The sequence below is a fragment of the Rhinolophus sinicus genome, linkage group LG02 (genome assembly GCF_036562045.2).
Source record: "Rhinolophus sinicus isolate RSC01 linkage group LG02, ASM3656204v1, whole genome shotgun sequence".
NCBI classification, from domain to species: domain Eukaryota; kingdom Metazoa; phylum Chordata; class Mammalia; order Chiroptera; family Rhinolophidae; genus Rhinolophus; species Rhinolophus sinicus.
Genome location: NC_133752.1, coordinates 149219639 through 149236299, shown reverse-complemented (window position 1 = coordinate 149236299; position 16661 = coordinate 149219639). Strand labels below are relative to the sequence as shown.

The following is a 16661-nucleotide window of genomic DNA, read 5'->3' as shown; positions in this document are numbered from 1 at the left end:
ATGGAGAATTTCATACATAATGTTTGTGTGTATACATGTGTATATACACACAGAGGGTGCCAAAACAATGTATACACATTTTAAGAAAGGAAAAAACTGTATTAAAATTCTAATACTCTATACCAATAACAAAAGATGAACACAAGTCATGTGTATACATTTTTTTTAGGACCCCTGGATGTGTGTGTGTTTATGTATGTATGTGTGTGTGTGTGTGTGTGTGTGTGTGTATAGTATGGAATTAGAAAATAGGCCCCAAGAGAAGGGACTGCACAGGGAAAAGCTCCGTCAGGGCAGGATCAGGGCAGCAGCTGAAAGGGGCATGAGGGCAGATGATGCAAGTCAAGCTCTTGATGCTCCAGAGGTTCTTTTTCCACCATGAAACATTTCTATTGTTAACATTAATCCCTTAACTGACCTAGTTTTATATACAATGTTGGAGAAGCATCCTTTTTCAAACAAGTAACTGAATTATGACCTGCCAAGATAAAGAATAACACATAATTCTTTTGAATATTTCTTTAATATTACATTTAAATATTCTCTTTAAATACAGCATTATCACAATGTAAAGGCCCTAAAAGGCAAAAAAAAAAAAAAAAGTTTTCAGAGGACCAGACAAGCTTTGGATTCACATTGAAAATACCACCTGTGTACAGTATATGAGAAAAGAAATTGGAAAAGAATAAGAGTTGCAGTAAGAAGTCATTTATTTTATCTACGACTGGACTGAACCATATTGAAACTATCTGCTTCTGGAATCAGAGGCCTAGCTTTTCTAGCAACCATGAGCTATAATTCTGCCCAACTCAGGTAGCACCAGAAATGAAATGGACTAGGTTGTAGAAAAGGCCCTTTACTTGACAAGACAGTTAATGCCAAATGTTAATATTTAGCATTTAAAAGCTTGGGATCAGTGTGAGTCAGAATTGTACTTAATGAAGGAATGGACTTCGATTAAGAAGCTAGTTTCTTCAGAAAAATCATTATCTTGGGGGTTGGCAATGAGTTTAATAATTAGATTCAAATTCTTGGTTTGATCCCAAAGGCTAATGTGTTTCTTACTGAGCGGCTGGAATCCACTTCCAGATTAGGAATCCTTCCTAAGGAGGCAATGTAGAGAGCTCACCCTCCCCTTCCAACATAGACTTTCAGATTCTTCTCCATAGAGTCAAATTCCCAATTAAGCTTCAATCTAAGATGGAGGAGTGCAGCTCAGATTGGGATAGCATCCAGATCTCAGGTACTTAAGACTTTCAACTCTGTTTTGTGAGGCTAGAGGACAGAGAATAAAGACCTATGTACTTAATTAAGGATTCCTCCAAATGTAAAAATCAGCAAAACAGGAATGAACAGGAGAGGCAGAATGGGTTAAAAGATGTATCTGTTAAGTACACGGACTTTCAGGCTCAGTTTAGAGATTTCATAGGTGAAATGCTGCTGTGACATACATGAAGTTTGCTTTAAGACACCAGGGCCTTAGTATCTTCATGTGCAAGGTAAGTAGGAACAGTTGTGATCCCACCAGAAGTTTTTCATTTTGTTCTTTCCTGGTTCATAAATCATACCAGAAGCGAAGCATGGCATAAAGGATGCTAGAGGAGACTACTTTGTTCCCTACTGCCTCCATTTGAAAACAGAGGCAAAGATAACTTTGCTAATAAAAAAAATTCAGTGGTGTTCAGTGGAGCACATCCAGGAACATAAGCTGGACATAAAAGGAACAGGAACCGTATCCTCCCGATGGAGGTAAGAACTAATTTTGGGTCCCACTCTACAGACCTCAAAGGTTACCATCAGAACTGGAATTCTTTGGAACATGGAAGTTGTATGTAGTATTTAAGAACTGGTTTGGCTTCCAATTTTTATCAACATGGAGGGGTCCAATAAATATGTGCAATTCTTGGGGGTGAACTGGAATAGTTTAAGAACTTTCTAACCCTGTATATCCAAGAAGGACCACAAGAGTAGACATAGGAAAAACAAAAACTAGTTGGTGACCTTAGATTGCCACATCCTATATTCCTTTTAAAGCTCAAATCTCCCAAAATGGGAAAAAACCTGGGTGAAAGCAAGCATGGCACAAATTAAATCATCTTCTTTCCAGACAGCAGCCTGTTCCTGCTGCCTCCTTTGGACACAGTTAACGCTCCATATATGCCTTCCATGGGCCAGGTGCGCCCAGCCGAGAGCTGCCTGACAGAGCTAGTTAGACCCACACAGAAGACTCAGGCTCTTTATATCGCATCCCCAGCCAATCTAGTTCTTCTTCTTTAAAGGAAAAAGGGCGGAAAGGAAGAAAAAAAGACAAATAGACAAATTAAACTCTAGTACCAAAGAACATGAGAAAGAAACAATTCAAGTTATAGACCAGGAATCCCCACTGTGGGGAACAGGTCAGAGAACACCAAACATGTCAAATATTAACTTATTTTCCAAATAGGGGTCCGGGAAAGCAGGTTGAATGTTTGTAAGTCCTGGAGGTTTTGTACAGAAGCAGAGACCCTTCTACCCACTCCTCTCTAGAGGGGGACAACCAGGTGACATTTACAACTGTATTACTATGACACACCAAAACAGGGTATCAGTAACCCAGGAAAAGGAGCTTGTACCTCACCTGGAGTCAAAGAGAGGAGAAGGGGCTTTCCCATGCTGTTCAAATTGTGTGTTCTGGTCCCTACATAAAAAATAGCTGCGTGAATCACCTGGTTCCTCCTGTGAGATCCTAGTTCTCTGTTCCGATGGCCCAGAAAGCTCAGTACTCGGCTCTACACAGCCTCTGCCCAAGACTGTCCCCAGATCAACCTGGGGCTGGTCTCCTTGGTTCTGTTTACCCTTTAAAAATACTTGTACAGACAATCCTTTCCCACCCGTTCCCCAGAGACCCCAATAAAATAACATGGGAGCAGCAGCTGCTTCTACAGTTTTGTTTTGAAATGGTGTTAGATAAAATAAGGGAATAAATAGAGAATGGGTAAGAGGCAGAATCTCCGTCTCCGTGTCACACTGCCAACGGGAGTTCTAGCGAGGAATCTTCAGAGCGCCGGTCCTCGCTCTGCTGGGAGGTCTTCTCCACCGCACAGCCCTCGTCACTGTCCGTGCGGAAGGGGAGGTTTGAGGGAGACCAAGAGGGGCGGAAGTCTTCATTCTCCAGCTCCTCAGGGTTACAATCTTCGGGCACTAGCGCTTCTAGCGTGGATGTTTTCCCCATCTCTGGTTTACAGAGGGCGGCTGGGTCTGTGGGGCTACAAGCCACCAGTGAGGTAACAGGGAGAGAGAAGACATTCAGATCCTTCTCCTTGGGGAAAGAGGATGAGACTTCTCCTGTACTGGGCTCTCCTTTCACCCCCAGGACTGGCCTCTGCTCCACCTGATAATAGACCAGGGGCCCACTGTTCAAGTAAGACGGGTTGTTCACTGCTGAAGCAGTTGGGTGGTCCGAGTTCTCGGCAAAACACAGAACAGAGGAGCCTGGAGTCAGCTGAGCCTGGATGAGAATGGGGGCTGTCAGGCCTGGGCACAGCTCTTCGGGAACAGCTAGGGGCTCCTCCAGGATGCACACGCCCAGGCTCTCGATGCTGGAGTCCAGGCTGGCACTGGAGCCGCTGGAGTCTTCCTCCGCCTTGAGCCGCTCCAGCTCCTCGGCGCTCTGCAGGTGCATCACTGCTGTCTCATTCTCAGCAATGAACTCCTGGAAGTCCTGGGTCTCGGAGCTCTGCGCTCCTGTCGGGCTGCAGCTGGCAGTGGGGGAGGGCTCCTCGTCTGGGGCTGGCAGGCGGCTCACCTGCCGCTTGCTCTCCAGCTCCAGCTTCATGATGGTGTGGAGGTAATGAGTCCGGACCCGGATTGGATTGAATTCAATGCGCCCCGCCATGTTCCCACAGCCATCCCGGGAGCAGCCACATGGAAAGGACATGCGATCCACCTGAGGAGAGGACAAGGAAGTTGAGGCAAGATGAGACCAATAGACGTAACAGTGGGGCTAGGTGACATGAGCTGGCAAAAACAGGTAGTTGGCATTTGAGATCTTGCAAGAGAAACAACCAATTCAAAGCATAACATGCTAAGTGAAATAAATCAGAGAAAGACAAATAGCATATGATTTTACTTATATGTGGAATCTAAAAACCAAAATAATTGAACACATAAAACAGAAGAAACAAACTCACAGATACAGAGAACAAACTGATGGTTACCAGAGGGGAAGGGGGTTGGAGGGCTGGGTGAAAAAGGGGAAGGGATTAAGAAGTTCAAACTGGCAGTTACAAAATAGTCACAGGGATGTCAAGTACAGTGTAGGGAATACAGTCAATACTGTTGTAAATATTTGTGGTGTCAGGGGAGCACTAGACTTACCGGAGGATCACCCTGTAAGTTATATAAATGTCTAACCACTATGCTGTGCACCTGAAACTAAAAAAATATCGAATGTCAACTGGAATTGAAAAGTAAAAAAAAGGTAATAAAAATAAATTTAAAAAATTTAAAATGAAATAAAACAAACAAAAAATATAACATGCAGTGTGAGCTGATAGGGCACTAGGTGTTCCGATAATTATATATCAGTTTTAATTCCGGTGTAGCTTTACTTGTCTCTCTAGGGCTTTTTTTCCCTCTTCTGAAAAAAAGGAGGCAAAGATCATATCAAAGAGCCAGTTAAAAAGATAGAGAGATGCCGCTCAGTTCTCAGAGTAGAAGAAATTTATGTGCCTCAGAGACTTTCCCAGAACTTACATGGTTTACTGAGAAAACAAACGGCTGGGGCCTAAGCCTCCTGCCTCCGCGATGGCAGGCATGGGAAGGGAGAAGACAACCTAGCTCATCCAGAGCCATCCATTCTGGGGAACTAAGCAAAACTGCCTTGGTTTGCTAAGATGCTATAATGAGGGTTCAAACAAAATTACAGCCAGCTTTTCACTATCTGCTTCACTTTCCACCAGGTTGACCACCTGAAGCAGTTACCAAGATAATTAACTTAGACCAGGGATATCTGAAAAGATGTTTTCTACCTCATCTCACTTTTGTGTCCCCAAAAGGGAAAAAAAAGCAGCCCATACACCAAAAAAACAATTAAAAATATGAGAAAGCAAGTAAATGTATACAAATATACAATGTCTTCTATGACGTCAACTTAAAGAACTCTCCATTTCAGCTCTTAGGAACAGTTTAATTATCAGGACCGTTCTCAGGTCTGTGTATAACAGACTGGTTCATTATGGGAGGTCAGTCTGGAAAGCAGGATTTGGGCAGATCCACTACAGCTATGATACCTACCTAAGAAAGAAAAGTTTGGTTAAGGTGAGCTCAACTGGACTCAGCATGCAATTCTCAGTATACGAGTTCCAGACAAACTTCATTCTTTGGGATGATACTGCTGTTTTCAATTGAAATGTGTCTTCCAAACTGTCCCTTATCAGAGGGCCAGCGAGGGGATGAGGCTTTCTCTGTTTTAGGACACTATGAATTTAAGCTCTGAATTCAGGCCAAGTGTGATCCTGAATGACAGGATCCAGGAACCATTTTGATTTTTACAAAACTGGAGTAGAGGTACTGTGAATAAGTGTAAGATAAAACCTTACTTTTCTGCCTCTTTTTATCTCAAAGAATCAGTCAATATTTAGGGGACAGAAGCTAAATGTTACACTTACTAACCTGTTCCTCCATTTGCTGACAGCTGCTTTTCATCACCCCAAGGTGTAAAACCCAGACAGGATCACCAGTATCTCCACAGCCTACGAATCCTGTCATGCTGGTTTTCTTAGTTGGTGGAGGAGGGTTGTGAACTGGGGAGTGTTCCCAGTTATGGGGAAGCCACCCCTGGATGGGAAGCCTCCCATGTTCACGGGCGCCCACGCCCCACCTCCCTGACTGGTGCAGATGTACCACCTCAGGTCAACTTAGACTGACCTGGCATTTAATCCCAGCTTGACTACAGGCACACGCTTCTGGGTCACAATACAGCCGACAGTCACAACCACACTCTTCCCGTGACAGGCGGATGGCTCGAAGTTCTTGCTTCTCCTCAGCATCAATGCGGTGGACCCCGGAAGCCCTCAGCAGGGCCCGTCGCCGTTTGGTGGGTAGAGGTTGCAGGAAGAAGTAATCATCCACCTCCACGTTTTCCACATCAATGTCTTCATCAGAAACATCATCCAGTGTCAGGCCGTCGGCCTCCACTGATTCCACTGTCCCATTCTTGGTCAGCTGCCAAGAGACAGGAAGGAAAGGTTAGTCTCCAGAGTATTATCAGCACGAGCCTCCGACAGGGAGCATGAGTAGCATGGCCCAACTGAACTTCCTGCAATGACAGAAACAGCCATGCTGTCTTATACAGCAGCCCGGCACGTAGCTGCGGGGCGCTGGAATGTAGCTCGTGCAACTGAATTATTTCATTTTAATTTATTATAAATAGGCACATGTGACTACCACATTGGATAATGTAGGTCAACAGAATAAACCCAGAGCAGGAAGACAGGAAGCCTTATGCAGTTCTACCACCACCACGTCAACACAAGGGCCATCACCTTTCTGGATCCACTTTTCTCAAAACCTCTGCCTCATCTTCCTTCCTAGAACATAATCTATTCCCACAAATATACCCTCCATTCCCAGACGTGTGTCGCTTAATTTCAGCTAACCGCCTTCTAACACGGAGAAGATCTGTCAGTGGCTGGATGTTCCTTGGGTATATAGATCACCTTGCAAAACACCTTTCAATTTGCACCCCAAAGGACTCAAAACCACATTTTGGGAAGAAGGGCATATTAAAGTGTAGTACAAGGCTACCAGGTCTTTGTCAATGAACCTGAATCCCCACAGTGAGAACACATCTGCACACACAGAAGAGCTTCATTTTACTGGAAGGAGAAAAAATGAGTAATTAACAGTTATCAAAGAAAGCCCTTGCTTCCAACCCATGGCCTAAGGAAATATATTCTTTCTCCTTTAGAATCCATTTTTATTTGATTTCAAAGAAAATCAGTGTGAGGTAGGGTGGCATATGTAATACTGGATGTACGATCTACAGGCAGAAATCTGGGCTGTCTGGGCCAAAAGGGATAGAGAGCCAGGAAAGGGAATGTTAGTAGGACAGGCTGAAGAGGATCCGTGGTTCAATGCATTTTGAAAACTCACTAGAGAGTTCAGGGAAAGAAAATGAGGCCTCAGAATCCTCAGGGCTCTGGAAGTTGCTAGCAGGATGAAAGCCCTGGCACTGGAGGCTTTGGCTTATTTCATCAGACAGTCATAGTAGTGCTGGTAGAGGAACAACTCTTCGGAGAGATGTGATGCAACAGACCTGGGTAATAAGCTACACACCTGTTTTGTCTGTCTGGGGGGAGGTGGTAGGAAAAGGAGAGAAATAAAATGGTACTTCTGGGGATTCCCTCATCTGGCATTTCTGTACCAGGCAGGCCAACTGCCTTACGGGGCCTTCCACAGACCTTAGGATTGCTCCTGTGTATTTCACCAGGGTTGGCCTCCTTTTAATCACCCTCCCTCCTGCTATCAAAGGGAAGAGATTAGAGATGTTATAGAAGGAATCCCAGGTAGATATGAAAGTTTAATGTTATGATAGAGGTGGGTATCAGTGAGAAAAAGTCTTCTAATCATCAAACGGTATTGGGACAATTGGATAGTCTTTTGGAAAAAATAAGGTTAGAGTCCCAATTCATATTATGCATAATAATGAATTCCATATGGATAAAAGGCAAAGGAGTAAAAGTATTAGAAAAATTATTGCTAACTAAAGCTGCAGAGTACCAGCTGCTTTTTTTCCCTTTTTTTCAGTGGCAGTCCAAAAGGAAAACAAGTATTAGACAGCATATGGAAGATGCAGAATATATATTTTTGACACCAACTGCCTCTCCCATAGAGTGCTCAAGATAGGAGAATTTTCTAAGAAAAGAGTAAACTGGACCTGGGGAGGTCCAAGTAAAGGTTTTCTTTTGACATGGAAAGATGTATTAGATGCCACCACTGCTGGAGCTCCCTGAATCTGCCAGTAAGTAGGAATCCTGTACCTCACGCTTGAGTTTGCCTGGCTTTGTCTCTAGACCTCCTACAAGGCAAGCCACAGAACAGGATGGTATCCTCATTTGACAGGTCATTCCTTTACCAGATTTAGGAGAACGGTTTCTTCTTAGGGAAAGGGAAGAAAGCCTTCACTGCAAATGATGAGAACAGTGTATATTTGTCCAGCTGTTCCTATAGCAGCAGGAAGGTAATGGGGTCAGTGGTGGAATTCCTCAGACAGAAGAAAGGGAAGCTTGAATGTCATTCTCGTTAAAAAAACAGGTGTAAGGCTTTAGGAGTGGGCTGACGAAAGTAGACATAAAGCTCTCAAAGGGAGAAAGGAATGAGATCCAGTTAACCTATATCCTCTGCCACCAGTTCTCCAACCCTACCACATTCTGGTGTCTCATTAGGATTTCACCCACAACCCTGGAAATAATGCAGCCACCTGTTCTAAGGCCCACAAGAAACCTGGCCAGGCCTAAAGCAGTGGTCTCCAAATTTGGAACTAGAAGCTCTGGGGGAAATTTTGCAGTCTGGTGGAAACTGTGGCTGTAGAGTGCCAAGCAGTGCTGAGAAAGCAAACGGGTAGCTATAAAGAGCCATCTGAGTTGGGTTTCTCCCCGCCCTGCTCTCCTCCTCCACTTGCAGAGGTGGTGTGGCATCAGATGGCAGGCACAATACTATACAAATCAAAATAACCATTTGGTATGCTGTTGTTTACACCTAAAAGACTATCACCTAGAGGTGATGGAGTTACAGAAACAGCAGGATCCTTTCAGACAATGTAAAATCTCCAAAACCTGTTCTGTGTAAGAGACAATCATCTGACAAGAAACCGAAACACTGTACCTCCTCAGGTTCTAAGGGTGGCAAACTTGAATGTCTTCAGGTATTCACATTTTAAACTTTTAAAAAATTGGTTGAGGCGTAAGAGTAAGGAATTCTAGAGAAGCCATGAGACACAAAAAGAAGGGTGTCTTAGAGATTTGATTCCAAATCTCAGACTTCTCGTTAGAAAGATCTGGAAATCTACATGCCAAGGGCAACAGTCAAATAAAAAAACCCATAATAATAAAAAGTCCATAGACCTAGATGTTTTCCCACTTTATTTTGGCACATGGGAAGTACCAGCCCCCAGCCCCCTAGGCACCTTCATCTTCTTGGCATGGAGTTTCTCCTCCTTCAGGTGCTCACGAAGAATCTCCCGATGGTTCACCTCCTGCTCTTGAGCAAACTCACAGAGTGTGTAGCTGCGTACAGAGTTATGGCGCTGAGCCATGCCCAGAGAGCTACCACCCTGGCTGGGCACACTGGTGAAACCCTGGCGCCGGGCAAAGTAGTATACAGTCACCTGGTCAAAGCGAACATTCTTCCTCCGCAGCTGCTTCTGCCGCTTCAGGATGGATGTAGCTGAGAAGGGAGCACAGAACAGTTTTATTAACCCAGAGATGGCCTGTTTGGGGACCTCATTCTTTTTCATACATCTAGGCTCTCAACTCTTCTCCAAAGGTGCTCCCTGTATACCTAGAGACATTTCTAATTTTCAAATCATAAATGCATAGTTGGAAGGGACCTTGAATAGCAGCTGGTTCACACACTGCCTCTAGACTGATTTCACACAAACAGACCACAAAATCTATTTTCAGACATCAGTTGGGAAGAGGTAATCTTTTTAAGATATAACAATCTATATAGCTTTACTGTCCAACACAGCAGCTACTAGCCACACGTGGCAATTTAAATTTAAGTTAATTAAAATGAAATAAAATTTAAAACTCAGCTCAATTACACTAATCTCCTTTCAAGTGCTCAAAAGCCACATATGGCTAATGGCTAATAGTGGACAATGCAGATATAGAAATTTTTGATCATAGAAAATTCTATTAGACAGTGTTATATAACAGGATAGCCAATTTCTTCTGTAAAGGACCAGGTAATAAGTATTTTAGGCTTTGCAGGCCGTGACGGCTCTGTTCCAATTACTCAATTCTGCCACAGTAGCATGAAAGCTATCATAGACAATGGATGAGGCTGTGTTCCAATAAAACTTTATTTACAAAAACAGTCAGTGAGCCCAATTTGGCCCACAGGCAACCCCTGATCTATAGTATTAGAAGTTCTTTCCAAGAAACTAATTGAGCCAAAATTAAATCTGGAGTTGCCCCAGGTGTCCAGGCAATAAGCATTTGTGTCTTTCTAGAGCTACCATTTCCCGGAACTCTATGGGACTCTGGTGGGAAAGGGTAGAATCCTGGACTCCTCCTCCTCCAATTTAATTCATCTCATTGTGGGGACCCACAAACCAAGCAAAAGTAAAATCAGCTAGAATAAATCAAAACTTAAGTCTATGATATTAAAACAATGAGGTTCTCCAAAGAGCAAGGTTGAGCTAAGAGTGGGAAAGATTATTAAGGGCATATTCCCAGACTTGGTAATAAAGAGCTGCAGTGGACTCTGACACTTGGGGACGTGGCTACACAGGGCTGGTGCGGCTCACTCACGTGTGAAGCTGGCAGTTGTAGGCGGATTGAGGCTGTCGCAGCTGTCGGCACTGTCACTGCTCGAGATCTCATCATCGGAATTGGAAACTGATGAGCCCACATCCACATCATCAAACTTCCTCTTGAGACCCGAGCCCGTGAATGCATCCATTGGTTTCAAAGGGGTTCCTTGGGGAGCCCACCACGTTGGCCCCAAAGCCCCTGCTCACCACCAGCTAGCCAGGTGCATTAGGATTCTGGCCAGGGGAAAAGAGGAATAAACATTCCTGTCCTAAGACAGACCCCTCCCAAGTCTATCAACATAGCTCTCCAACTGAAGACAGAAGCACCTGAGCTAGCGCTGACGTCTCGTCTCTTGAGATGAGGTCATTTCTCTACCGATTCCAGCCAACATTCTCCTACTTTTGTCTCCCCTCAGCCCCATCCAGTCTGTCACTCTTCGAATAATGAGATGAATAACAGCAGCACCTTTCCCAGCGGAGAGAAGGCCCTTGGTTCCAAACCAGCTGGGCTCTAGGATTCATTAGCCGGGAGGGATAACAGTAGCTGCTCCTCTAATCACACAGGAGAGCTCGCCAAGGGGCCAGTAGCAGGGACTGGGGATCAAAGGCAGAATTAGGCTGCGCCTAAACCTAGACTAGATCCAATTATTTTTCCTAGTGAAGATACAGCCTGGCATTTCCCAAAGTGTGTATATGAAATAAACGAATTCCATGGACATTACTAGCTTTTACAGGGAAATAGGACCTCTGTGTTAAAATAGTTTAGAAAACTGCTTATGGGAGGAACTCTTAGAGGCTTTTAATATGCTAATGAGCATGGTGAAGGGTAGGAGAAAACAGTTGCAGTGTTTCACACACCTGATTATGGAACCCTTTGTTTTCCAGAGTATTTTAGGAGGCAAACAATCCTTGGAACTCACTGGGAAATACTGCTCTAGGCTCTCAATTTCAAAGTACATAGGCAGCCAGGGAAATGCTTTACCCAGATCTTCACAAGTGTAAAGTGTCTCACCAGGCTCCTAAAAAGGTCAAATTTGGTTCTAAAGAATGGACTGAAGATTAGAATCTGCACTGGCTTCAAAACCCAGAATCTTTCCCAACCTCATACTGCTCCATAAAATAGGGCTCCGCTGGTCTACCACCTTCCTCTGTGCAAGGAAACTTCACTTTCCCACCATTGCTCTCCATAAAGAAACCAGCAGGGGGGAAACAAGTAGCAAAAGTGACAATTTACTGTTTACATCAATATGGCAGGTAGTCTTCAACACTGTCACACAATCAGGGAGTCTGGGATACAAGTCTTTCTCCTTCTCCGTCTCTGGACTTAAGTTCCCAAGGATACGAATCTGCTCGACAGAAATGCTGTCAGAGCCACAGCTACATGTGATGATACGAAGCCTCCCTGCTTTGCCTCAGTAATGCCAGCATCTCCCCAGACTATGATCTCACTAGCTGCTAATTATGCAGCAGGAATAACACTGCCCAGAAAGACAGCGCTGCATTACTGCAGAGCGGTCACCCAGAATATACTGTGGTGTCGAGATGCCTGCTACAGAGCTGTTTTCCTGGACTGTACCTTGGAAGGAATTTGCCTGCTCTCGGATAAGCTCTACCTAGCCAACCAGACCTATAAGTACTTTAGAGGTGATATTTCCACATCTATCCATCCAGATCTCATCAAAATTCTGCCTTTAAGTCACAAGATGTAACTATGAAACCTCAGCCATATAGGTCTCAGAAAAGGGAATTCCTGAAATAAATTTGCCAGGGAGGAAAATAATAATCAAGTACTTAGTAAGAATTGTAATTAAATTAAAAAATGAGCCCGAAGTATCAATTCTGTTCTTCAGGTTACTGATCTTGCCATCAGAGGTCACATTCCTAGGACATGGTAAGAATGCACAGAGCCAAGGACTTTTTATGGGTTAAGATTGCAGATGGGTTTAAAGGTATCTATTAACTAACAGTTTTTATTCCATTCTGTTATGGGGACAGGGAGGGGGAGCTTTGCAACTGAGTACTTATGTGGGTGGGATAAGAAGAGAGAATAATGTTGACCACTAAATTTAATTTTCCTCCCCACTTAAATTCTTTATCAACCACATGAAAACAGACTGAGCCGAAAATCTGCTTTCTCAGAAAGGGCTTAAGTCCAGCTTCAGTTTTAATTGAAATCCAGCTGGTGTTGCTACGAGGAAAGCTGCCTTTTCCTCAGCCTAGAAGCCCTCAGAGATTTATGACTGGAAGCGAATGTGCACTTCTGGTTCTTTCCTGGGTCTCCCTCTGCTTCCGGTAGTGTGGGTTCCCTTTGAATATTTCTCTTTAAGCCCTACATGAGATTGGGTCTGGTCCAAAACCATCTTTATTATCAAACTTCTCCAATGTCTTCACTCAGTTGCCCTCAGGGTTATCACTTCTCTTAGGTTAATTTTTGTGCACGCTGGTGCAGCCAGGATTGCTGGCTGCTTGCTCCATTCTCCTTCGCCCTTTGATCTATGTCTTCCCTCCTTTCACTTCTGGAATAGTGTTTTCTGGGCAATGATAGGAAGTAGGTAAGGAAGAAAACGAAAAAAAGATGTGAAACTTAGGAGAAAACTATTTTCCTTAAAACACCTGAGAATAATCTATGGCTGTATGTGTAAATAATGTCCACATTGACTTAGCTCTCTTCACTCTACCCAGGATCTGTTGGCATCACTTTCTATGACATTAACCCGTTAAAAAAAAAATCCATCGATTTTTGTCCTGACAACCAATGTAAGTTCAAATTTCAACCCAGCTCTCTGGTGTGAACCTGACTTGTTAGATAAAGATGTTCACTGGGCACCAAGAACAGACCTTCCAGCCCTTCCACAGTGGCCTGAAGAGATCTTCTTTTGCAACACCCACAACTAGAATAGGTTCCACACTTTCCAATGTATCACATCAACCTCCTTTCAAACCATAGTTAGAAACCAGTCATTCCTACCTCTCTCAACTCTTCATTCATTGGCAAAGGATCAATGTGTGTGTTTACGAGAAACACTTATACTCCCAGTACTTAAACCCATGCAGAAATAATCAGGTGCGACTGGCAATGCAGGTCATAACTGACAGTTAACTGTCAAAGGGAGTACCTCAAACAACAAATGCTTTTGAAGAAAATAATGCAAACCTCTATGAAAGCTTTTAAATGCCAGTAAGATGAAAGTTCAGCTGCCACTTTCTGGATACATGCCTATGGTCTTTTCTCAAGTGTGTCTAGTGACCATTTCCCAAAGGTATGTGAAATAATTCAGATCCACAGTTTATAAAGATAGTAGGCTAGCATCAAATAAAATAGACCTACAGCGTATTTGTATTTTAGTACTAGATCTAAGTCTTTTCAGGCCTGTGAGGATTCCATTAACAATCTCCCCAAACCAACATGAGACTTGCAAAAGAGGGACCCCACCCACACACAAAATTTTGTGGATGCAGAATATATTTGCAAAGTTTAGGTAATAAAAGCCCTCTCTCTTAAATGAGTCCGAAATAATAAGAAAACATACATCTCACAGGAGAAAGCGACTCCACTTAACAGGAACCCAATCTTCTCCTAAAGGTCAAAGGACCAAAATCTCTAGTAAGTGTCTCAGGGCTACCATCTGTAGCTGGGTTAGAGGAAGGAAGGCTTGCTGCTAAGTGTGACCTGTCTTGCTTCTCCTTTTACGCTATATTGTGGTAGATTCTCAAATATGACTTTTGTGGATCTATGTGTCCCTGTGATTACCAGGATCATGAACCTTTAAAGCACTCAAGTAAAAACATCCTGATTAAACTAGGTATTACCAGGAAGTCCCCCTCTAACCCTCGTTCCCTGGTTTTTAGCCATTCACTGGCACAAGGTTAGAATTTGGCTTTCCCTGTCTACACTACCAGCATATGGAGGACACGAGATCTTTGTGGGAGAACTGGAACATGATGCTGCAGGGACCATTAACTCTCAAGGATATCCAGTCATTTATAACACTGGCACCCACCAACGTCCTCCTGGCTTTGGAGATCAGCAAGATGTTAAGTCGGTAAAGAAAAGGAAAATCGGAATCAACTCTGGATTTACCTTGAACTGAAAACTGTAGGACAAGGGGACACTGTGTCTCCTGGGGATAACTTCTAACATTTCATGTTGAAGAACGATTTGTGTGTCACAATGCCACTCTAAACCCCTTTAAAAAGAGGAATCAAGACCATGGCACTAAAAGGCATGGATGGCAGTCAGCTGCGTGTTTGGGCCTGTGAGAAAGATCAAGCTAGCAACCAGGGCAAGTGATGCTTTCGTTTTCAGACACAACACCAGAAAAATGGGGGACATCAGGAACCTGAGCAGAAATGACATGTCAAGTTACCAGTTCCCCTTAATGGACACCCCCGTTGAATCCTTCAGCTCCTGGCCCATTTCTGATTCCTGCAAACCTTCCCGCTCATTCCAATCGTCTGCAGCCCCTACCCAGCCTTCCCATCCCTTCCTGCCTGCTACTCACAAATTCCCAACCACTCCTCCCACATTTTCCTCTATTCCTCCTCCCCTTCCTTCACTTCCCTCCATCCTACAGCATCTCCACTCCATTCCGAACTCAACCCTCATCCGCAATCCTGCCGGCTTCCAAGGCGCCCATCAGTCTCCCACGAGCTGCCCCCGCAGTCCGGGCCCGCGTCCTCCGAGCCGCTCGCTCCCACGCCTCTCCCTACTCTTTCCCTTCCCGGCGGCGCCCTAGCTCCCCGCCCCCCGACCGCTCCCGACCAAGCCTCCCTCATTTCTGACCCCTCCATCCGCGCGGTTCTGGGTTGACCACTCCTCCACAGCCGCCCGAGGGCCGATCCCGAGAAAGGACGAGGCGGCACCCTCCGCCCCGCACCCCCAGGCCCATTACCGGCCCCGCCGCTGCTGCCTCCTCCCGTGATGGTCTCTGCCGCCCCCGCTGCTGCCGCCGCCGCCCTAGCCCGGTGGGAAGGAGGGAGGAGAGCGCGAGTCCCGGGACCGCGGCGACGGTCGGGGAGTTCCCAGGGCGGCAGGACGCGGAGGGAGGGTGGGTGGGCAGGTCGGCCGGCAGGCGGCGGAGGGCAGACGGCTCCGGCAACTCAGGCGCTCCCGGCAGCATCCGCCCAGAACCGCCCCGGCTCCGGCTAACAATAGGCTCTGGCCGCAGCGCTCTGGCTCTTATAGGCGCCTGCACGTCCAGACCGACCCCCGGGGCAGGCTGGGAAATGGAGTCTACGTGCCGGCCCCACGCCCACCAGCATGACGGGAGTTGGAGGCGGCGATCGGCGCAAAACCGAAACTTGCCAAGCAAACAGGTTCAGGAGGCTGTCTCTGCTGCAGGGGACCCTGGGAAAGCGAGTTTAGCGCCGCTGCAGCCTTTTGAAGAAGAGAGACCCTCAGTCACAGATCTTCAGTGACTAAACGAATTCTCCTCTAAAGCTACCCTTTTCCTTTCGCCAGGACCACACTCCCATGCCTAAAGAACATAATCCCCCTATCCTCACTCTTAAAGAGCATGACGTGATGCAGTCTACCCAAGGTATAGACAATACAAGCAATGTATTGAGTTATCTCAATATGTATTGATGGTTTAAGTGTTTTCTTTCAAAGACAATTTTACATCATCTCGGATATTCACAACTTTGCAACCCATTTTTATGACGGGAAAAACGAAGTCTCAGAAGTCATATGTCATTCGCCAAAGACACCCAGCCTTGGTTTCCTATCTCTGAAAAGAGTGCATGTTTCTTCCTTGACCTATAAGGCCTAACAAGATATAGGTGCATCCTCTCGCCTTACCACCCCCAATCCTAGGTCATCTTGTTTCCTCCCCTCCCTTACTCTGCTGTAACACTGGCCTCCCTGCAGTTTCTTCAACAGGACAATCACGCTCTCATCGCAGGGCCTTTTGCCTAGAATTCTTTCACCAGCTAGCTATCATTCTTACTCCCTCACTTACCATTTGCTCAAATGTCCCCTTATCAGAGATATTCCCTAATCAGATTTCTAAAATGGTGCTTCTCTTTAGTCTCTATCCCCTTGCCTTATATTTCTTCTTAGCATTTACCACCTGACATATTTTTCAGTCTTCTCTCACTTGACTAAATTCCATGAGAGCAAGGAATTTTGTTTACTGTATCG

General features: G+C 45.0%; 1 protein-coding gene across 5 annotated transcripts; it reads right to left on the bottom strand.

Moving 5' to 3' along the window:
- Positions 1 to 504: 504 nt before the first annotated feature.
- CSRNP2 (cysteine and serine rich nuclear protein 2) lies at positions 505 to 15667 on the bottom strand. 5 transcript variants are annotated; one of them, XM_074325693.1, is made up of 6 exons: positions 15303 to 15648; positions 10518 to 10753; positions 9167 to 9426; positions 5908 to 6204; positions 4357 to 4413; positions 505 to 3925 (listed from the first exon to the last, which is right to left on the bottom strand). In XM_074325693.1, the coding sequence occupies exons 2-6, from the start codon at positions 10666 to 10668 to the stop codon at positions 3002 to 3004; spliced, it is 1689 nt and encodes a 562-aa protein (XP_074181794.1). In that variant the 5' UTR covers positions 10669 to 10753; positions 15303 to 15648; the 3' UTR covers positions 505 to 3001. The 5 variants fall into 5 exon arrangements, with proteins under 5 accessions (XP_074181794.1, XP_074181791.1, XP_074181793.1 ...); XM_074325690.1 differs by having other exon boundaries at positions 10518 to 11113; positions 15412 to 15648; XM_074325692.1 differs by having other exon boundaries at positions 15412 to 15648.
- Positions 15668 to 16661: the final 994 nt, after the last annotated feature.

What these genes read in the sequence shown, in the direction of transcription:
- CSRNP2 (XM_074325693.1), bottom strand. Translation starts at nt 10,668, where the DNA reads ATGGATGCATTCACGGGCTCGGGTCTCAAGAGGAAGTTTGATGATGTG. An exon ending in TACAACTGCCAGCTTCACAC is followed by an intron (nt 9,427 to 10,517) that starts GTGAGTGAGCCG and finishes CTCCCTTCTCAG; the next exon opens with CTACATCCATCCTGAAGCGG. An exon ending in ACTTACAGGGTGATCCTCCG is followed by an intron (nt 3,926 to 4,356) that starts GTAAGTCTAGTG and finishes TCCTCTCCTCAG; the next exon opens with GTGGATCGCATGTCCTTTCC.